This window comes from Chrysochloris asiatica, unplaced genomic scaffold (assembly GCF_000296735.1).
Source record: "Chrysochloris asiatica unplaced genomic scaffold, ChrAsi1.0 scaffold00221, whole genome shotgun sequence".
NCBI lineage: Eukaryota > Metazoa > Chordata > Mammalia > Afrosoricida > Chrysochloridae > Chrysochloris > Chrysochloris asiatica.
In genome coordinates this window covers 5,123,075-5,146,139 of record NW_006408739.1, presented here as the reverse complement: position 1 = coordinate 5,146,139, position 23,065 = coordinate 5,123,075, and the positions used below count along the sequence as shown (strand labels likewise).

The 23,065-nt window shown below is 42.6% G+C and overlaps 1 protein-coding gene across 1 annotated transcript in view; it reads left to right on the top strand.

Moving 5' to 3' along the window:
* FNTB (farnesyltransferase, CAAX box, beta) overlaps positions 1-23,065 on the top strand; it is a 126,907-nt gene that overhangs the window by 41,747 nt on the left and 62,095 nt on the right. Inside the window, exons 2-4 of the mRNA XM_006873060.1 lie at positions 3,701-3,765; positions 18,028-18,100; positions 21,441-21,532. Coding sequence (XP_006873122.1) covers positions 3,701-3,765; positions 18,028-18,100; positions 21,441-21,532 — 230 coding nt within the window. The remainder of the gene's footprint in view (positions 1-3,700; positions 3,766-18,027; positions 18,101-21,440; positions 21,533-23,065) is intronic.

The following is a 23,065-nucleotide window of genomic DNA, read 5'->3' as shown; positions in this document are numbered from 1 at the left end:
ATAAATCTTTACAGGAGCAGAAAGCCTCATCTTTTACCCGTGGAACAGCTGGTAGTTTTGAACTGCTGACCCTGAAGTTAGCAGCCCAATTCGTAACCATTATGCTACCAGAGCTCCTTTACAGCATCATTAGCCATCTGGAAAATGCAAATTAAAACCACAATGAGATACTGGAAAGCTTCATTTTTCTCCCATTGAATGGCTGGTGGGTTTGAACTGCCAACTTGCAGTTAACAGTTCAGTGCTTATCCTAAAGTGCCACCAGGGCTCCTTCACATCCACTAATAATAATAAAAAACACAGATGATAAAACTGAAACCCTTTTTTTTACACTGCTGGTGGAAATTCTTAATATGTTGCTTTGGAAAACAGTCGGTCTTTTCTTTAAACTGTTAGATGTAGAATTACCATATGATCCAGCATTTTTACTCCTAAGTATATATCAAGAGAAATAAAAATATAGACCCACACAAGATGTTAAACATTAATGTTTTAGCAGCATAGTAATAGCCCCAAATTAGAAGCAACCCAAATGTCCACTAACTGATTCATGGATACACAAAATGTAGGGTATATCTATTTAATGAATGTTGTTTTGCAATAAAAAGGAATAAATGTGTATGTATTATAACATGGATAAACCCTGAAAACATTATGGTAAATGAAAAAGGCCCATCACATTTATATGTAAACTCCAGAATAGGAAACTACAGAGACAAAGTAAATCAGTGGTTGCCTAGGGCTGGAGAGGAAGGGAAGTTGCAGGGTGATGAATGGATAAGTGGGGGAGGGTATAATTAAAATGTCCTAAAATTGTGATGATGGATGCACAGCTCTGTAACTATATTAAAAGTCATTGAATCATGTACTTGAAATGGGTGAGTTAATATGGTCTATGAAATATCTCTCAAATAAGATGTTATTTTATTGAGCTACTATTGATACTGGAGTCCTGGTGTGGCGCTGTGGGTTACTGCGCTAGACTGCAAATTCGGTTTGAACTGCAAGGTTGGTGGTTCAAACTCACCAGCCGCTCCTTGGAAACCCTACACAGAGTCGCCATGAGTCAGAACCAACTTGACAGCATTTAACAACAACTATGGAGTCTTGGTTTGGCGCTGTGGGTTAATGTACCAGACTGCAAAGCTGTTTGAACTACAAGGCTAGTGGTTCAAGCTCACCAATTGCTCCTTGGAAACCCTATATAGGGTCGCTATGGGTCGGAACCAACTCGATGGCACTTAACAATAATTGACACTGTTAATAGGCGCTGAAGGATAAGCAGTGGACTGCGAGCCTCAAGGTTGGCAGCTGAAAGCCACCAGCTGCTTCTCGGAAACTCTGTACAGGGTCGCAGTGAGTCAGAACGGACTCGATGGCACTTAACAGTAGCAAAGCTGTGAAAAACATACATTAGATCTTACGAGAAAATAAATGAATTCTGATGATCTGCAATACTCAGAAATTTATTAGAATTCATATTTTTGTTCATTCTGTAAAAAAGTGATTCTATAATCCAAAGAGCACTACAGTTGGGAGCATTTCAAGCATTTTCCACATTATGGGTACTCTATTGGCTATATTCATTTAGAAATAAACCCACATTTTCTTCATCTCGTACTTGGCTGCTTGTTAGCTCAAGTGGAAGTTAAAGGCGAGATTCTTATTGACTGGAAGCTTTTCCCTCTAGGGATCTAAGAATCAGACTAAGTAAGAAACAGGTTCATTTTTGAATAGTAAGTCGCAGGGATTTGAATAGGCTTATATTTGGGTAAAGGAAGTGGGTTTCCCTCACGCTTGGTTTGGTTTCACTCAGTATTCATCAATTCATTTAGTTGTTGTTGTGTGCTATTGAGTCAGTTTTGATGCATAGCAATATGTGCAATAAACAAATGAAATACTGCCTGGTTCTGCACCATCCTCACAATTGTTGCCATGTTTGAGCCCATCATTGCCACCACTGTGTCAACCCATCTCACTGACCCTGCACTTTACCAAGCATGATGTCCTTCTCCAGGGAATGGTCCTTCCTAATAATATGTCCAAGCTACATAAGACAAAGTCTTGCCCTCATTTAGTCTAAAGAGCATTCTGGCTATACGTCTTCCAAGACAGATTTGCTTGTTCTTCTGGCAGTCCATGATATATTTAATATTCTTTGCTAATACCATAATTCAAAGGCATCAGTTCTTTGGTCTTCCTTATTCATTGTAACTTATTAATCATTTAGATATAACAGTGTATCCGAGGCAAATCTTTCTTCAGTGTCCTTACTGCCATATATTTCTTGCATATTTTTCTATCCCATTTCTCTGACAGCTAAGGAAGGCATGACTGAGAAGTGCAGTCTGTGTTCCGTTTAGGCTCACGCTTCATATTAGTCCTTACTGAGTTTCCGCAATGGAAAAAGAACTATGAGGAATCTGGGACAAATTCCTTATTCCCTTTGAGTCAGATTCTCACTGTGACTTTAGCCTGTTTTTTAAATTATAAATTCTTAGATCATCCCTCAAACTCATAATCAAAGACAAATGCCACAGCACTATCCCCAAAACCAAATATACAGTGAATTTTAAATTGGCTGACATTTCAGGTGACTCACATCACTGCTCACCTTATCAGAAATAATTCCTGCAAATTTGTCAAAGGAACTGGAAACTCTGGCTTTGTGGATGTTTCAGAATTGAGTAACACATTTTTGAAATTTCCCAGGGAGGCAATTATGTCTCTTGAAGTCCCGGCAAGAACATGCCTCATACAAAGAGTAGGGATTCTAATGAAGGCAAAAATTTGTATCCTCTTCATCAGCCCCACCCTTATGAATACTGTGTTTTTCCTAACAAGACTGTGCTGGATGACCACTATATGCTGTGGTCTTCAGAGAAGATAGGTGAACTCGTAGCTTTGGTAACCTAACTTTCTAAGACCCTTTGCTTGCTTTATGCAAGTGTGGAGTCCTGCATGTGAAGTAAGACCAATGCTTAGATTTGCTCTCCCTTTAGTTTTCAGTGATTGATGCTGTTAGAAATTCCTTAGGGCATGTAATACTTTTATTTAAACCATTCAATATGATAATAAGAAATATGACCCTTGACAGGAATTGTGTTAATTTGAATGTAGCCAGTTCATGAATACCAAACAACTTCATAGAGCAGGCAAGAATATATCTTGCAAACGAAATGTATCTCTCTTCATTTAATCCCTGAGAGCCAGCCAGATGCAACACAAACTCACTGCCATCAAGTTGATTTTGACTCATAGCAACCATATGGGACAGGGTAGAACTTCCATAGAGTTTCCAAGGCTGTATGTAAACCTATGCAGAAGCAGACTGCTTCATCTTTCTCCCATTGAGTAACTGGCTGGTGGGTTTATACTGCTGACCTTCAGCTAGCAGCCCAGTACTTAACTCACTGTGCACCCAGAATACCTAATTGGTACCAGGAGTCCAATTACAAAACTGCTTTTAGTTTGGGTATTATGGATTAGATGATTGGGGAATTTGATTATGTTACCAAATGGTACATACGCGCCTTGTCCTAAGTCTTTCACCTGGTAGAGTCCCTGAACCCAGCCTTATAGTGCTATGAAGTATGCAATCACGCCAAGCCAATAGGCATTTGTGGCAATAGGGGGATAAAGTTGATAGAAGTCTCATCTGTATTTGTTTTCTCTCTTCCATCTCCTGCATTGTTACCAGGCAAAAGTAGAAGAAAAGATCCAAGAGGTCTTCAGTTGTTACAAATTCAACCACCTTGTACCAAGGTAAGCTGTGCATCAGCGTTTGAGGAGGCACATGGCAAAGTCAACTCAGTGGCAACTGGTTACTGGTTGGGCGAGCGCCACCCCATGAGAGAGAGCCCTTCCTTTCTCCCTGAGCTTATCTAGCCATAAACTGTGATATGCCTCAGACACCTTCCTTCACTAGGATACGGTCTAGAAGGAGATGCTCTCCTTGAACTGAGCAGTTGGGTACTACACAGGGATATTCTGAGGCCTGAAATCTGAGGACTGAAGGTGGGCAAGGAAGGAATGAAGAAAGTTTGTGGTTTTTCAGCTTAGTCGCAGCCGGTTGCTCTGGAGTTCAGATGGAGAACTCCTTTTAGAATAGATACAAAGCCCTTGGGGACGGCAAAGTATTGGATTCCTTTGACATTGATTTTTATTGACTAGAAAACGTGAGAAGTTTGAGCTTCTGCCAGCAGCATGGTCCTTACTGGTGACTGCAGCAGATTCAAGTGAGAAATATAAAGCCTTTTCTTTTCCTTGGGTCTTAGCAAGTCGAAGGCTGTTAAATCGTGTGAGGTCAGAAGTTCTATATTTCCCTTTCCTCAGTATTTTCTATTGTATCACACTAAAATTTTCTAAGTTTATTCCATTTCTCATCTTTCACAAATTGTCCCTCAGAAACCATCCTGTGTTAGACCTCCAGCCATGAGAACTCAGCAGTAGTCCAGAACTTTGTGTGGTCGTCATTTTATTTTAATGACAATGATTTAGTAACTTTTCCTCAGCAATATCTGAAAAAGTGCATTTAGGCAGCTGATTCCCTTTGGATGGAAAGCTGAAAGGTGTGAAGTCGAGCCCCTAACGACCTTGATTTTGTCCCTGACTTCATGAGACTTTGTAATAACCTAGATTAAGCTACTCCCCAGGGTACTTCTGATTAACCAGAACACTGAAAATGGGTCCAGCAGAGAGAACTTTATATCTTTTTTGTCTGTATGTGGCACCATTTCCTTAAAAAAATTTTTTTCTATCAGAAAATTCTAATTGTCCAAGGCAGAAAACAAGTGGAAAAGGCAAATGCTTATAGGGAAAGACAAGATGGGGAGATTTTATTAGCCTCAGTCCTTGGAAAGGAGAATGTCAACTAACGAATCTTTCCCCAAACTGCTAAACTTCTGTATTAACCCAAAGCTCAGAACCGCAAGAAAATTCATTCTTCTTCTTGTCACTTTCCCCAGCTAGAGATTAGCAAATGGTACTCTTTGTTGAGCAGCTCACAGAGAACACTCTCTCCAGTAGAACACCATCCATGGTGGTTTCTGCTCCCACCTCCACTGACCCGCTGGCTGACTCACCTGACTGGGTTCTGAGTCACTGTCTCCCGTCTGGGTCTCCAGAGACACATGTCCTTTGTTTTTAGCACAAGTGGCAATACAAATGATCTTTGATCACTTAGCATCCTTTTCTACCCACCATCAAAATAGAGCACTTTGATTTTTAAAAATTTTTATTTATTTTTACTGAGAAATAAAGGAAAATGAGAGGTTATAGTGTGAAAAATAGTTTTTGAGGGTGGTAGGATAGATCATGGGTCAGGTGTGAGTGAAAATAAAAGATGTTCCTCTTAACGGAAATAGAATAAATATATCAGGGCTTTGGGTTTTCTCATTGTTGCCTGTGAAAAATGGATATATATAATATATATATATATATATATATATATTTTTAGCTGAATGCTTGCATGTTAAAAATCGATGTATTAATATAAGGTTGATTCCAAAAATCATTTTAGAAGGAACTTCTAGAGTATGAGTCTGAAAATGTATCAGAATTCTAAATGATTACCATAATGTTAATATTTAACATTTAACAGCCAGATTTTGAAAGTCTGACATGAGCATGTAAGAAGAAAACCTTAACTGTTAGTGGCAGTGAATATTCAGATATTAGCAGTGACTCTAGATGACAGGGCTTGTTTGTCTCTCTGTGGTCATTGTGCTGACCAGCTCTGATTGAATTACACATACTCTTAGGACCAGTGATCATGAACAGACTCAGGGATGTCAGGAATACATAGTAGATTTTGGCTGAAATCCAAGTCTGAATTTGAACATTGGTGCTGCATATACAATCACTCCCCTTCCCAGAAAGGATTGTTCTTGTATCCTAAGACTGAAACATGCATCCTCTGCGTTGTACTTTTAAACAGATTTGTTTATCAATACCCTGCTTTCCCACATACTCATTAATTTTCCCTTTCCTGTAGTTCCACATGCTTATGAATTTACTCTTTTTGTACCTGTTACCTTATTTGTTATATTTGCTCTAGTGAGAAATCTGAAGTGTTTAAGATACATGTATACTCACACATAATTTTAAACTTGTTTTCTCTTGGGCTGAGCGGCCTGGCCCTCCACAGAAGTGAGAAGTCTTGCTAATGTCCCTATGTTAATAGAGCACTGGAGGTTAAGTGTAGACAGAGGCTCAGAAGCCAGAAGACTCAGTTCAAGGTTAAAAAGCAGCACTCACACAGGTGCTTGTGTAACCTTTTCTATAAGTAACATTCTTTTAGAATTTCTCAAATCTTGAGTAGTTCAAACTTGCTTCTGTCATTCCCCCCACCAGTACCCTTAAAATTAAGTTTATCTTTCACTCCACCGTCCCTCAAGTCACTTAATTAATGTTTACATGCCCGCAAACACTTACTTTTTGGTTGGAGAAGCCGTTGGCTATAGTGGGTTTAAAAAGTTTTCAGGCATACACAGCGCACACAATGAACTGAATCCGCTTGTCTCTCCCGACCAAAGGCTCAGTTCTTGGGAATGGCCCAGGTTTGCTCTCATCCTGCTCTGCCATACTCATCTAAAGATAGTTCATCATTCACTGATTCAGGCACAGGATCCAGAGGGTTTCCTGTGGGCTGGGCATATTGCTGAGCTCCAGGGGAACAGGAGTGGATGAAACTGGCCCTGGCCCTGCCAGCTGTGCACATTATTCAAATAGGCACAGATACACACTTACCAGTGGAATGAGTATCAGAAGGAAGAACATGATTGTTCTCTCCCACAGAGATTAACAGGGGGCTGTAATTTAGGATGGGAAGTCAGGAAAAGCCTCTCAGAAAAAGTAACCAACTAGGTTGAAACCTAGAGAGTGAGTAGGACTTGTCTAGTTTAGAGGATGCGGGGCATTACAGGGAGCCATAGGATCAGCACCGAGTCCTGGTGTGGCTCTGTGGGTTAATGCACTGGACTGCACTAACTGACTGCGAAGTTATTCAAGTTCAGCAGCCATTCCTCTGAAACCCTATACAGAGTTGCTATGGTTCAGAACCGACTCAAGGGCACTGAGCAACAACAACATAAGATAAGCACTGCTAACTGCAAGGTTGGTAGTTCAAACTCACCTGGGAGAACGATAAGGCTTTTTGCTCCTTTTCAGATTTACAGCCTTGGAAACCCTGAAACAGGATCACTGTGAGTTGGAACGGACTTGATGACAGTGGGTTTGGTGTGGGGTTTTTGGAGTGTTACAGACATTGGTGAAAAACAAGTCTCCAGCAATTGACAGAATACAAATTGAAATATTTCAACAAACTGATGCAGCACTGGAGGTGTCCACTCATCCATGTCAGGAAATTTGGAAGACAGCTACCTGGCCAACTGATTGGAAGAGATTCATATTTGTTCCCATTCCAAAAAAAGAGGTGACCCAACAGAATGCGGAAATCATTGAACAGTATCATTAATATCACATGCAAGTAAAATTTTGCTGAAGATCATTCAAAAATAGTTGCAACAGTACATTGACAGAGATTGCTAGAAATTCAAGTCAGCTTCAGGTGAGGAGGTGGAACTAGGGATATCACTGCTGGTGGTACATGGATCTTGGCTGAAAGTAAAGAATATGGATCACATTGTGAAGAATGGGTATTCCAGAACACATCATTGTACTCATGAAGAACCTTTACATAGACCAAGAAGGCAGTTGTTCGAGCAGGACAAGGGGATACCAAATGGCTTAAAATCAGGAAAGCTGTGTGCCAGAGTTTTATCCTTTGACCATATTTGTTCAGTCTGTATGCTGAGCTGGATTATATGAAGAAGAGTGTGATAAAAGATTGGAGGAAGACTCATTAACCACCTTTGATTTGTAGATTGAAGAACCCTGTTTGCTGAAAGTGAAGAGGACTTTGAAATACTGATGAAGATAAAAGACCACAGTATGGATTGCATTTCAGTTAAAAGGGGGGAAAAAAAAAATCCCCACCGCTTGACCAGTAAATAAATGGAGAAAAGATTCACTTTGCTTGGTTCCACAATCAACACTTAGGGAAGCAGCAGTCAAGAAATCAAACAAACGTATTGCATTAGGCTAATCTGCTGCATAAGACCTCTTTAAAGTTTTCAAGAACAAAGATACCAGTTTGAGGACTAAGGTACACCGGACCCAAGCCAGGGTGTTGCCTCATATGCATGTGAAAATTGGCCGATGAATAAAGAAGATCATAGAAGGATCAGTGCATTTTAATTACGGTATTGATGAATACTAAAAGTCCTAAGGACTGCCAGACAAATCTGTGTTGGAAGAAGTTCAGCCAGAATGCTCCTAAGAAGCCAGGAAGGGAAGGCTTGATCTCTCAAAATTCAGACATGTTATCAGGAGGGACTAGACCCTTTAGAAAGACAGCATGCTTGGTAAAGTGGAAGGTTGGAAAAAAAAAAAAAGAGGAAGGCCCCAACAAGATGGATTGGCATGGTGGCAGCAGCGACAGGCTCAAGCTTAACAGTCGGGAGGATGGCGCAGTGTTCTGTTGTGCATAAGGTTGCTGTGAGTCAGAACTGACTTGATGGCACCTAACAACACCAGGCAGAGGGTGAAGCATGTGCTTAATACCTTGAGGTTGAAAAGAATGGAACTTTGCAGGAACTCAAGAAAAGCAGTTGACTGTCACTCAGTGACACACACTCAGTGTGTCCAAAGCTCCTGTCCCCTTCCTCTGCACAGTCACACAGCCGTGCTCTTCATCCACTTGAGCTCTGCCTGCCCCCTACTCCCTCTGCATAGAACCAGTTCTGTTCTGCTCCACGTAATCAAAGAACTTTAACTTTTTATTATGAATTGATGAAGGTTTACAGAGCACATCAGTGTTACGTGGAACAGTTCATACACTGTTTCATGTTGATTGTAATCCCTTCAGGATAGTACTACTTCCTGCCTGTGTTGCTTGTTTTCATTCCTTCTCCTTTCCTAACCCTTCTGAATTTGTCCTTGGGCAAATACTGCCCTTTTGATCTCACATGGTTGGCCTCACTGTATTGTTGCCTCCCCTATAAACATATTGATTCCTTGGCTGAAAATTGAACCACAGGCTTGAAGGGTGACCAAGGGCCATAGTCTCGGGGTTCCTCCAGTCCCTGGTCTTTGTGATATCAAATGGCTTTTGAATAGAAATAAGAATAATGATAAGACTCTTGGTATAGAGACTTGTCTCCCTGAATGTTTGTCCCTTCAATTTTAAAGGAATCATAAACCTCAGGAGAGAAATTAGAAGCTCTACATACATAATCACTTTAAGAAACAAATACCTTCCCTAAGATTTTGGAATAGCATGTGAGAGAGAAAGAAATGTTAAACAGATGAGAATGAATGATTTTCACTGTGGAACTGGTCACTCGAGATTTCTCTTCCCTTGCTCGTGGCTACAGTTTATTATCTTAGATGAAATTGACCAAAGGAACTTAGCCCCCACCCCAGCAGGACCCTGAGGGGGCCTGTCTGTGCATGCTGTTCATGTGGGAAGAGCTATTGGTGGTGGTGGTTATGTGCCATGGAGTCAATTCCTACTCACAGCCACCTGTATAGGGTTCTCTGTATAGAGTTTCCAAGACAGTCTTTATGGGAGCAGGAAGGCTCATCCCTCTCCCACGGAGCGAATGGTGAATTTGAACTGCTGACCTTGTGGTTAGCAGCCCAACGTGTAATCCACCAGGGCTCTCCATGAGTTGTTTCCAGGTAGGTGGGGTTTTAGGTAGTTGTCATTTCAGGATCCTGAGGATAAATCAGAAGCTCTTACCCTCTGAAAACAGAAAAGCATTTGCCCCTGAGGTATTTCATTTTTTAGCAGTTTAAAAGCCCATTGTCAGGTGAGAAGCGTGCTAAGATGACAAGGAAAAATATTCCTTCTTCCTATATATTTTTTAATAATAAGGATTTGTTTAGTTGCTTAATTCAGCTCTCCTGTTACTAAATCCAATAGGAAAAGGTTAACTCTTTTGGCTGATTGGTCTCCTGCAGTGGGAGTGGAGGGGGGCAGAGGAGAGGTTGGGGTGTGGAGTTGTGGGAGGGATTTATGGGTGGGACCTGATAGAAACAGCCCCTGAACCAGAGCAAATACTTAACTTAGTGGAGATGGTTGTATGCCTTGGATTTGGTTCCGACTCATAGCGGCCCTGAATAGAGTTGCCAAGGCTGTAAATCTTTACAGGACCAGGAAGTCTTATCTTTCTCCTGCAGAAGGGCTGGTAGTCTCGAACTGCTGACTCGAACAGGTTAGGAGCCTGACTTGTAACCACTATGCTACTCTAAGCGTTGTTCTCCTTGCCTTCACTGACTGAATTTTAACTTCTCCTCTGAGAGGACATCTTGTCTGTCAGTTTGTTGTACTCTGGTGCTCACATGTTGCTGTGATACTATTGTTTCAGATACTAGCCAGGGGTCATCCACAGTTTCAGTGGAATGTCCAGACTCAGGCAAACTAGGAAGCAGGATGTGCCAATCTACTTCTGGAAAAATTAGTCCATGGAAACTTTATGGGTAGCAGAACATTGTCTGATATAATCCCAGATGAGCACGCCCCTTGAGTTGGAAGGCATTCAAAATATGTGGGGAAGAGCTACCTTCTCAAAAAAGAGTCGACCTTAATGACTTTGATAGAATAAAGCTGTCAAGAGCTTCATTTGTTGACTCAAAATGAGAAGAAATAACTGCAAATATCCAGGAATAATTAGAACGTGGAATGTATGAAGTCTGAATCTAGGAATCATGGCAGTTGTCAAAAATGAGATATAAAGATTTCTTATCTAGGCATTAGTGAGATATTCTAAATCGGACAATCAGTGGCTTTTCTAAATTGGACGATCATGATCTACCATGCCAAGAATAACAAATTGAAGAGGAATGGTGTCACATCCATTGTCAAAAAGAACATTGTAAGATATGTTATAAACTAGCATTGTACTTTAACATAGGATAATACACATATTCCTATTTACTCAATTATTATTCAAAGTTATACACTAGTCAGTAATTTAAAAGATGAAGAAATTGGAGGTTTTACAAACTTCTGCAGTCTGAAATTGATCAAACGTGCAAACAAGATGCATTTGTAATTACTGGTGACTAGAATGCAAAAGTTAGAAATGAAGAAGGATCAGTAGCTGGAAAATATTGGCACTTTGGTGACAGAAATAGTGGAGAGCACATGGTAGGTAGAATTTTGCAAAGCCAATGGCTTAGTCATCGCAAATACCAGTTTTTTCAACAACAAAAACAGTGCCTATAAAGATGGACCTCACCAGATGGAATTATACAGGAGTCAAAGTGTCAGTATTGGTGGAAAGAGATGGACAAACTCAGTATCTTTAGTCAGAACAAGGATGGGGCCAGCTGTGGATCAAACCATCAATTGCACCTTATACAAGTTCAAGTTGAAACTGAAGAAAATTAAGTCCAGGAGAACCAAAGTACAACGTTGAATATATCCCACCTGAATTTAGAGACCATCTCAAGATTAGATTTGATGCATTGAACATTTATGACTGAAACCAGATGAGTTGTGGGATGATATCAAAGACATCATACATGAAGAAAGCAACAGATCATTAAAAAGACCAAAATGGATGTCAGAAGAGACTAAAACTTACTCTTAAACATAGAATAGCTAAATCAAAAGGAAGAAGTGATGAAATAGAAGAGCTGAACAGATTTCAAAGGACTAAGGAAGACAAAGTAAAATGAAATGTGCAAATATCTGGAGTTAGAAAACCATCAGGGAAGAAGACACTCTACATTTTTCAAGCTGTAAGAATTGAAAACTCAAGCCTTAATTTGCAATATTGAAGGGATCTCTGGGTAAAATATTCAAGTATGTAGGAAGAAGCATCGAAAGAGGATAGAAGAAATAGACAGTTATTATACCAGTAAGAATTGATAGATGTTCAGCCACTTCAGGAGGTAGCATATGATCAAGCATCAGTCATATAATGAGGAAGTCCAAGCTGCACTGAAGACAAAACAAAGCTCCAGGAATAACAGAATACCACCTGAAATGTTTCAGCAAATGGATACAGTGCTGGAGGTGCTCACTCGCCTATATCAAGAAATCTGGGAGACAACTATCTGGCCAACGAACTGGATGAGATCCATATTTGTGCCATTTCATTTAATAGATTGCAGAAATTATTGAACAGTATTCCCAAATCACATGCAAGTAGAATTTTGCTGAAGCTAATTAGTAACATCAGTACATTGATAGGAAACTTCCAGAAGTTTAAGCCGGATTCAGAAGAGGACCTGCAATGAGGGATGTCATTGCTGACAGATGGATCTTGACTGAAAGCAGAGAATACTAGAGAATTGTTTGCCTGGGTTTCACTGACTAGGCAAAGATGTTTAACTCTGTGGATCATAACAAACTATGGATAGCATTTTGAAGAATGGGAGTTCCACAACATTTAACTGTTCTTATGAATCCTGTACATAGATCAAGAGGTGGTCTTTTAAACACAACAGATGGATACTAGCTGATTTAAAACTGGAAGGGACAAAAAGTCAGTAAATATAAGGAAAACCCTCAAGATGTTGACCCAGTGGACTCAAACTCAGCAACAATTGTGAGGATAGTATGGGACCATGCAGTGTTTCAGTCTATTGTAGATAGGGTTGCTATGGGTTGATGACACCTAACAACAACACCTGAAATGTATGATTACTTTAAATTGAAGGGATATGTATCCAGGGAGAACAGTCCCTTTTGGTTAGAAGACTTTCACTTATTCAGTAAATAAATGTTGAGAACCTGCTCTGTCAGGCATTGTGATTGATGTAGAAGACAGACAGGCTCCTCACAAATTACACTGTAGTCAAATAAGCGGCTGTGCTGAACAGGTGGTTCCAATGAAGGTGTTGTTGTTAAGTGCCGTGGAGTTGGTTCTGACTCATAGCGACCCTGTACAGGGTTTCTGAGGCTGTAAATCTTTACCGGAGCAGAACGCCTCATCTTTCTCCCACGGAACTGCTTACCTTAAGGTTCTCAGCCCGATTCGTGACCACTATGCTACCAGAGCTCCTTCCAATGAAGTACGTACGACTCCTTTTTTACTGGTTTCCTTTCCTCCCACTTTGTATTTCCTGTTGGCAGTGGACCATTTAAGTCATAGCCATTGTAGGACTACAGTTCATCTGCCTCATAGGGATAATCTTTGTGGAAGCACACAAACATTAGAGTTAAGGTCACAGAATATTAGCGTTTGAAGGCACTTTTAAATGCAGTCTGCCTAACACATCTAAATGAGTTTGTACAGAGTGTTCTCCCTTCTTTCCCCTGTGATGTTAGCGTCTCTAGGCATTTGGCATCTATGAATTTTCTTGCCTGTTTTTCAGCAAAAAAAAAAAAAAAAAAAAAATGTGTAGAAAAACCCCACCGTGAAGAGGTTGAGTTAAGTGTTAGAAATCAGGCTTGGAGTTGAAATTCTAGTCTTATTACATGGGCTGGCATGGACTCTTGAACTCCCTTGATTCTTCTCATCTAGTACCAGCATCTTGGCCTTAGTTTGCAACCAGCCCAGCCAGGGCCAGCTCGTGAGTGAGCAATTTCACTTACCTCTCACACGTCCCTCACTCCTCTTCCCATCTTGCCAGTCCTTACTCCAGCAGCCCCGTTGTCCACTCACTGCTTCTGTTAAGGGTCCCAGCAAGATTTTTTTAAAATCATAGTGTCTGTTACTCCCTGGTTTCCGTAAACGTTTAAACAGCCTCAGCTGGGCCTTTGCTGCTACTTAGTAATCCTTTTGTTCAGCTCATTAGATTACCTAACATACCACTAGACCTTGTGGAAAGAGAGAGTCTGGCCTTCTCTTTGTGACCTGTCCGTCATCACTGTTTGCAGTGTCAAGCTTGCTCATGTCATTGCACTGAACTCCCCTGAGGGTCACCAGTCTTTATGTGGTTTGTCCTCTTTTCCCTCCATCTTAATACAGCATTTGCCTCTGTCTTATGCGTGGAATTCTTGTCTCCCTTATTGCCTTGCCATGACATTGTCATTGTTTTCCTTCTGTGTCTTGGTATCGCTCCTTCCCTGACTTTTTGTCCTTCAAGGAGTTCTGGAGTCAAATGTTTCTCTTTGCTCTCTCATCTGTTACTGTGACTTCACCTGTTACCTGTGTGTGGATAAGTGATTCCTTGTCTGTAGATGTAACCGGAATCTCTCTCCTGAGCTTTAAATGTTTCCAGAAGCCCCTCTGTCATCCTGTTGTGGGTATGCTCCCAGTGCCGTAAATTCGCATGTCCAGAAGCAGTTTATCTTGTATCCTCATGCTAGGTTGGGCCCTAAGTCCGTCCCACTTGGCTGACTCCAACAGCTTCTTATCCAGCCCTCCTACTTCAGTGCCAGCTGAACACCTACTGAATACCAATTGCTGGCGGCTTTATTTTAAAGCACAGTTCTAATCATTTCTGGTGTGGTACTGCAAGATAAGCACTGGACTGTGAACTACAAGGTCGGTGGTTCAAACCTACCAGCTTCTCCTTGGAAACCATATATGGGATCACTAGGAGAGGGAACTGACTCAACAGCACTTAACTAGTGATTTTATTCGCAGCACAAAATAGCTGCCGGATTTCCCGTTGCCTACGAAATTAACTAGAAAGTCCTCAGTATCCAAGACCTCCATAAATGGAGCCCTGGCTGCCTTTTCCACCATATTTTATAATATTCTGGCCCAATGGCCCCCACCTGTTATTCTTTTACACTTTTATACTTGTTGCTCCACTAGTTACTCCTGCTTATTTAAACATAAAAAATAAACTTAGGAACTCAATTCCTTTGTCAGAGTGGCCAGATTTCAAGAGGTCAGTAATCACATGTGGCTGGCAGCAGCTCTAGGAGACAGCAGAGGTGGAGAACATTTCCACTGGTATTGAAAGTTCTGCTCTGGAATAGCTAGCTTTGCTCTGTACCTTGTTGGTGTTCTTTTGGAACAACTACCCTTCCTGCTTCATCTCCTCCTCTCCACCTCTCCCTGTAAAATCATTCTCTCTCCACCAGGGCTGCCCACCCACCACAAGTTCTACCTCTTCTCTTAGCCCTTCCTGATCACTCTTTTCTTAAGAAGGGTAGTTCCCCCCATTGTTTTGAGCCATAGTAGTAGCCTTTTATCAGTTCTTCATTTTTGAAACCTACCCAATTCTGTACTTGTATTCTTCTCAGGACTATAGTAGATTTATTCGAGGGTTTCGTCTTCTGTGATGGTGCAGCGGGAGTTTGATAAAGCTGTGTTGAATTTATCTAGGAAAGGGAATGCTGCGTTCCTGCGTTGCTTTTTTTCTATAATCAACGAGCAGCGTGGACAGAAGTGTAGCACCAACCATCCCTCCCACAGCACACTCTACTCCACTGGGTGCGAGAATCCATGGCAGGGGCCACACAGAGTTCGGAGACAGTAATCACAGTTATAAGGAGCTGTGGTAGTGTAGTGGTTACGAATTGGGCTGTGAACCTCAAGGTCAGCAGTTTGAAACTACCAGCTGTTCCATGGAAGAAAGATGAGGCTTTCTGCTCCCATATTTATAGCCTTGGAAACCCTGTACCCTGTACAGGGTCGCTATGAGTCGGAACCGACTCCACGGCACATAACCAACCAACCATCCAACTCACAGTTAGGGGACTTAGGAGGCAAGTTAACAGGTTTTATAATTCAGGGTCAGAAATGTTCAGGGCACCGTTCTTCCAGTCAAGACAGCCTCTCGGCAGCCTGTGAGCAGGATTGTGATTGTAAACACCTGGAAATCTAATGAGGGCGCTGGTCAATGTTACCATCCTGCCCATCAGCAGGCCTCTGTCTGGGCAATGTTACAAAGCTCTTTTCTGGAAGCTAATAAATATCCATAGAACACACCAATCCATCACAAGGCTCTAGCTCCCTGGATCAGCAAACCTAGCTCCACCCTACTAAGTACCTTGAGGCACCCCACTCTGCAAGCAAGCTTCCTACCCTTCAAAGTCACTCAGCTTTTCTTGGCTCAATCGCTCTGTCGTGTGCTCTGGCTCTTGGTTCTGCTGCTGCTGTTGCTCTTCTGCCACTCCTCAGGTGTCACAGCTTTCTGTCCCTAGGTCGAGGAGGTTCAATGTGCAGGGATCGCTGGGTCCAAAGGACATGTTCCACTGCTGGTTCTTTAATGATACTAGCTGCCCACCTCCTGCTTCTAAGAGGGCTTGTGTGAAACTCAGCAGGATGGTAACATTGACCAGCTCCCACCGCATTAGATCTCCAGGTGTTTACAATCACAGTCCTGCTCACAATCACTCGCAAGTGAACCTTGTACTCTATCAGCATCTTCCCCCACCTTCTAACTCAGACCTAATAGGAAAATGTCATTTTGTGGAAGTTTTTAAAGACTGTGACTGAAAGAGACATTAAATAACTCACTACACCACACAGTGCAGTGGCTCTAAGGATAAGCACTAGACTGTGAACCATAAAGTCAGCAGTTCAAGCCCACCACTTGCTCCACAAGAAGCAGATGAAGCTTTCTGCTCCCTTAGATTTACAGCTTTGGAAACAGTATACAGGTTCTCTGTGAGTCGGAACCAACTTGGTGGCGCTTAACAACAACAACACTGCACAGAGTGAATGTCTTGGCATTCTAGGCATCTTTCTTCTTTACAAGAAGCTCTGGTGGCACTTTGGATTAAGTCCTGCGTTGCTAACTGTAAGGTCAGTGGTTCAAAACCACCAGTCGCTCCTTGGGAGAAAGATGAGGCTATATGCTCCCATAAAGATTTAGTCTCTGAAGCCCCGTGGGGCGGTTCTGTTCTGTCCTGTAGGGTCACCAGAAGTTGGAATCAACAGTGTGTTGTCAGGTGACCACATAGGCACCTCCCTACAGGACCAAGCAAGATGCACAGCTTCTGCACCTTCTCCTACTGCCCATGCAGGTGGTCATGGGTGGCATGTTGGCATGTTCTATCTCAAAATTAGTCTTGCTGGCATCAGTGCCAAGGAGAGCACCTGGTCGCAGATACAAACATGATCCTCAGGCTGGAGCTGTGGGTCTGCATGTGGAAGGTAACTGAGGGGCAGGTGAGCAGAGTAGAAACTCAGGCATCGGAGAAGTTATTCTAGAGGCACTGGCTATGAAATGGCAGCAGGTAACCAAGTCAGGGCAGTGGCAAAGCTTAGAAACGTGGCAGCTGTTTGTAAGATGAGGAGCCAGAAGCTATTCGAGAATAGTTAGGCCCTGGAGAACCTTTCTTGGCAGGTCGTCACTACTACTTCTGCTCACTGAGGTCTGGAAGGTGACTTTTTGTTGTTGTTTTTTTAATGTTTTATTGTGAATTATGTGATAGTTTACATGGGAGAACATTAGCTTTACACTCATCCTATCGTATAGCATTTCATTGCCATGGTTACAATCTCCTCCATGCATCATCAACCAACCAAAGGGTATATACACTGCAAGCCTGCCCCCCGGTCGTCAATACACAGCCCCTCTCCCTCTCTGTGTCTAAAGTCCCAACTGCTCCATCTCTCCACGTCATCATCTCTGCCTCCATCTTTGGCATCACTGCTACTCTGGGTGGGGTCCCGCTCTCCGTTCTTCCTTGATCATCCCAGGGACCTCCACTCCTAGGCTGAAATGTTAATCACTCCCCTCATTGCTACAAAACATCTACCTTTACATTTCCAACCCTCACAAGCAGTCCTGATGACAATTATTTACTGTTGTACCACAAGAGACCCATCTGCATTTCATTTCATCAGCCCCGCCTAGACAGATTGGCTACTACTCAGTGGAGATTCTGTGGAAGGTGACTTTTTGCCAGCATGGTTTTCAGACACTCTGGAGATTTGGATGCTGCTCTTTGTCCTGGTTTAGCTGCCCTTTGAGGTAAAGGTTTACTCTGTGTCCATCCAGTAACTGCTGGGGATGTGCTGAGAGCGTGTGTGCGCATGTGTGTTCTGTAGGGTTGGAAGCATAAACTATGAGAATAGGCTTACGTGCTCTTTGTCTTTCCAGGCTTATTTTGCAGAGGGAGAAGCACTTCCATTATCTGAAAAGAGGTCTTCGACAGCTGACAGATGCCTATGAGGTAACACATTGCCCAGGAACTCATTCTGTCAAGCGTTAGCCAAGTCTTCTCTTTTTTCCCTGTTCAAGTCCGAAAGACAGAGGAGCCTGACCTGTTGGCAGGTTCATCCCGTAGACCATGTGGCCCTGGCAGGAACTGGGTCCCTTTACTTTAAAGTGGCAAACATCCCTTAACAGCTAGCTGAAGTTTTCTGTTCATATCATATATCCCTAACTCTTTGTTACATGCTGTTGCGTCAAGTCTGATGGAAACAACTCCATGTGACATAATAGAACTATCTCAGAAGGTTTTCTAGGCTGTAATCTTTACAGAAGCAGATCACCAGGTCTTCCGTGGAGCCACTGGTGGGTTTGAACCACTAACCATTTGATTAGCATTCAAGCACTTAATGTTGTGACACTAGGGCTTCTTTGCCCTGTTATTGATCTAATTTCTATACTGCCCAGGTGACCAGTGTAGAAATCCCAGAGAGTACTGCTTGCACTCTGTTCCATAGAGTGACCTCCGGTATGAGGAATGGGGCTGACTGGAATGAAATGGGAGGTATCCAGCCCTCATGCCTCACTGCACATAGATCAGCTCTGCTTTTCATTGGCTTCTTATTTGGGGAGGAGGCTGTAAGTCTGGGTTTGCAAACTCAGATGCCTGTAGGGCATAAATAGATAAAGTGGGCTGGTTGGAAACTGAGGCAAACTGGAAGCCCCAGGCTTTTCCTCTGTTCCCATCACTTGGTTCTCTGCAGAAACACAGACCCACAATGACAAGATCTTCTCTTCTTTTTTCAAATAAAGCCAGGAGTCCAGATTTTTCTGTGAATTTTCTAGTACTGAGATGTTGTAACTAATTCTAAATAAGCAAACAAAACATTGCAAGCAAAGCACATCCATGGTTACATCAGGCTTGTGTGCTCTCAGTTTCCAATCTTTGATTCAAGTCATCAGTGATTAGAGCCCAGTCAGCCCTAAGAAAAATTACTACCAGACAATGAATGACTTATTGGAACGGGAACTAAAACTTAAAGTGCATTATCTAATTTAATCCTCACAAGTACTATATGAGATAAGTTTTTAATTTTTTTTTATGGATAAGGAAACAGGCTTAGCAAGATAAGTAGTTTGTCCAAAGGCACTTAGCTGATAGGAGGAGCAGGGATTCAAACTCAAGCAGGCCGAATCCATAGCTCTGTCATCAGTGCCCACAGCAGACTGCCCCCAGGTGGTGAGCTAGCAAACTGCCTCAGCTCTGGATGTACAGTGTGTTGAGGAAGATGGACGGACGCTTGAGCCCATGGAAAGAGCTCAAACTGGGTGGGTGGACTGGGTGGGATCTTAGCGCTGACATTTGTGCTATCCAACTCACAGCCACCCTGTATAGGGTTTCTGAGGCTTTAAATCTTCACAGGAGCAGAAACTTCATTTTTCTCCTGTGGGGCAGCGGGCGAGCTCAAACTGCAGACTTTTTGGTTCACAGCCAAGTGCTTACTGTATGGAGCCACTATGCTCCTCATTTACTGTCTTTATCATCTGGACCTCATTTATAGACTTGTAATCTTAAAACTCTGAAGTCCTGGTGTGGCACTGTAGGAGAAGCACCATGGGGTCGGTTTGAACCACAAGGTCAACAGTTCAAACTCATCAGGCGCTCCTTGGAAACCCTATACAGGGTCACTATGAGTTGGAAATGATTCATGGCAATTAACAACAACAGTCTGTAAAACTGGGATAGTCATGCTACCTGCCCTACCTAGCCTTGAATGTTCAATAAATATTTCTGGCATGGATTAAAATTAAGGTCTGTTCATATATCACCTGTGGACACCTTCTCCAGCTCCCGTCGGAGTTACTGTCTTCTGTGAGTTATACTGCCTGTTAACAGCCCTCACCCAGTTATGTCTTTGTATGTGATCTACTCCGTCTTATTTCAGGAAGACCAAAAATATCTATATAGTCACAACACTATCTACATCCTGAGCATCTCAACAGGGTCCCAGTTGTATTCGATATCATGCCCCCAGTGCTTGCTTGACACAGGTACATACTTAGTAAAAACTTCTGGAATCAGTGAGTGAGTTCATCCAGGAAGTCTGTTCCTGAGGTGATTTGACGGTGAGTCAAAAATTATCCACACTCCAGTTATATTAAAATGCTCAGCTGATAACAACACTGAGTGTGCATATGAAATGAATCTGTGGAATAGATGAGTGACAGTGGATTATGTGGCAAATCATTTGCAAATCAGCCATGGCTCTGCCTAGGAAATAATCCACGACAGACTTGGGTTTAGAAAAATTTGTGCAAGATGGGTATCAAAACAACTCACGGGAGAGTATAAACAGAAGGGTTTGGACATCTGCAAACAAAATTTGGACCGATATTAGAAGGAAGGCAAAGAAAGGTTCCTTTAAAAAAAAATCGTTACTGGTGATGAGACATGGATTCTTAACTACGAGCCTGAGAGTAAATGGCAGACTATGGGATGGAAGCAGCCTCAATCATCGACCAAGAAAAAGGTCAAAAGTCAGCTGTCAGCTGAAAAATTGATGTTTATAGTTTTCTGGAATTCTTAAGGGCCAGTATTGGGACACTGACAGGAAAAAAGGTTCAACAGTCAACAATGCTCATTACAGTGAGATGTTCACTGAAGAGTTAAAGTTTAAACTTGGGATTAAACCTAGAGGACTGCTATCCAAAGGCATTAGTGATCTTGCATGACAGTGCACATCCTCACACCTCTGTCCACACTGTTGACACTCTGCAAAAACCTTTGGAGGTGTTAAAGCATCCTCCCATAGTCCTGATCCTGCTCGATTGAACCGTCACCTGTTTGGTCCCCTGAAAGCAGCCCTTTAAGGACGAAGATTCACCTCTGATGAAGAAGTGAAAGATAGTGGTGAATTTGTGGCTCTCAGCTCAAGTCTAAAACATTTTTTATTAAGGGAATATGAAAGTTTGTTGACAGATGGACAAAGTGTATTGAAAAGCAAGGATATTATGTTGAAAAAATGATGTATTTGTCTTTTCTAAAAGTTGATTAAAGTAAATTCTACAGCCAGATAATTTTTGACTCAGCCTCATATCTCCTTGGGTCTACACTGAGGACATGGCAGCACTTGGTGATCTTGATAAGAAGTCCTCGGGTAGGCCTTCTGCTGACACCTGCAGAGAAGGAACCCCCAGGTCCAAGGTAAAGTTCTTTGCCTTGTTAGCCTTCTCTGTGATCATTTGATCTCCCAGCTTAGCCTCCTTTACTGATTCTTGTTCACAGGGGCCCTCCACCCCCTTGCAGCAGTGCCTCCGATTGACTCTGAGTACGGGTGTTTTCTCCCTTCTTCCTGTCACAGTGTCTGGATGCCAGCCGCCCATGGCTCTGCTATTGGATCCTGCACAGCCTGGAACTACTGGACGAGCCCATCCCCCAGGTGGTGGCTGCAGAGTGAGTCTGAGATGTTCCCTGAAACTGTATCTTGTGTTTGGGGTTCTTTTAGCTGGGTTTCTTGTTTTTTTTTTTTTTTTTTTGAATGAAAGTCCAGAGTGCCACAAAGAAGCCCTTGCCCTTTCCTTGACCTCCAGGAACTTCCTGGAACCTCCTTACCCTACTGTTAGGAGCTGCTGGGTAGAACAATCCTTTGACCTCTGAAGAGAAGGATTCTAGTTTCTTCTGTGGCCTTTTCTTTTGACTCTTGCTTTGGTCTTTGAGAGAAGTCTTCATCATCAACTCTGCAAAACATAATTTCTCCAGAAAGTACAGTATGCATTTGAATCACTTCTGTGAGAAAACGTGCTGTCCATATACACCTGCAGAGAAGCACCCCTTCCATGCAGTTACTGGGGGGACACAGTGTAGTTCCTGATGGAACGGGGTGTGCTACTGTTCTTGGTGTGCAAATGCCGTGACTCACAATTTCTCAAATGCCTGATTCATGATTTAGGATGGAAGCAACTGAGGTTTCCCAAGCTGCTTGTGCATCTGGTGTCCTCGCTGTGGCACCTCATTCTCAGAAACTTACCACAGTTTATATTTTAGCAGAGAAAAAGCTGATCCTCACTCCAGTCTCAGTGCTACCTGGGCTAGACAAGGACAGCCAGGAACCAGATCTAATGTCCTACTTCTCACGGACTTCATCAGCGCCCACTGGTGCTTCTGAAGGGGAGGGCTCTGGGAGGAAAGGCTCCTGAGCCTTAGAGGCAGCTGTGCCAGGAGGCAGGGTAGCCAGCCGGTGCCCCTGCCTGGTCACAGCGCCCCTGCCTCGGTCACATTGTCAGGTCAGAAGAACAGAACCACACATTGTCTCATTCATTCTGCCTTAACAATAACCTCTCATTCTTGCCATCCTGGGCAGGGTGTCTTGTGATGAATGTGGCTCGGGGGGAGATAGCAAAGAATTAGGCTATTAACCCTTGTGATGTGTACAGTGCTTTCTGAAGGAGAGGGGAAACTATGCATTGTCTCCGTCGAGAGGATGCTGCTGCAAGCCAAGTTGCTTCTAGTGCTGGAAGTTGAGTTGGACCCAGTTTCTGCAGAAACAGGAATTTAATTGTCGAAATAAAGGCCCATGTGTTTTTGAAATACCAGTTGGGGGCTGGGGATGGTTTGGGAAGTTTCTTCCCCCATACACCCACAATCAGGATGTGCTCTAGGGAACAGGGAACATTGTATGAGAGAAGGAAAAAGGAGAGGATTCTGAGAGTGCGTTCCAGATGACCCCAAAGAGGAGGGTACAGGCCAGTCTGAAGTGGGCAGATAGATGATGAGAGGATTTCTGAAGTGGCAGAAGTTAGATCAAAATCAATTTTCAGTTGGTTTTCCAGTTTGTTTAGTTGGTGGTTTGGAACTTCTGTGAGCCACTTTTGTGGCCACATTGGGAGGAGAGGACCCTTTAAAGAGCTTTTCATATTGAGCAATTAGAAACTACCTAAATGTCCAGCAGTAGAGGATGCCTTAGTGTGTAAAGTTTTTTTTTTTTTT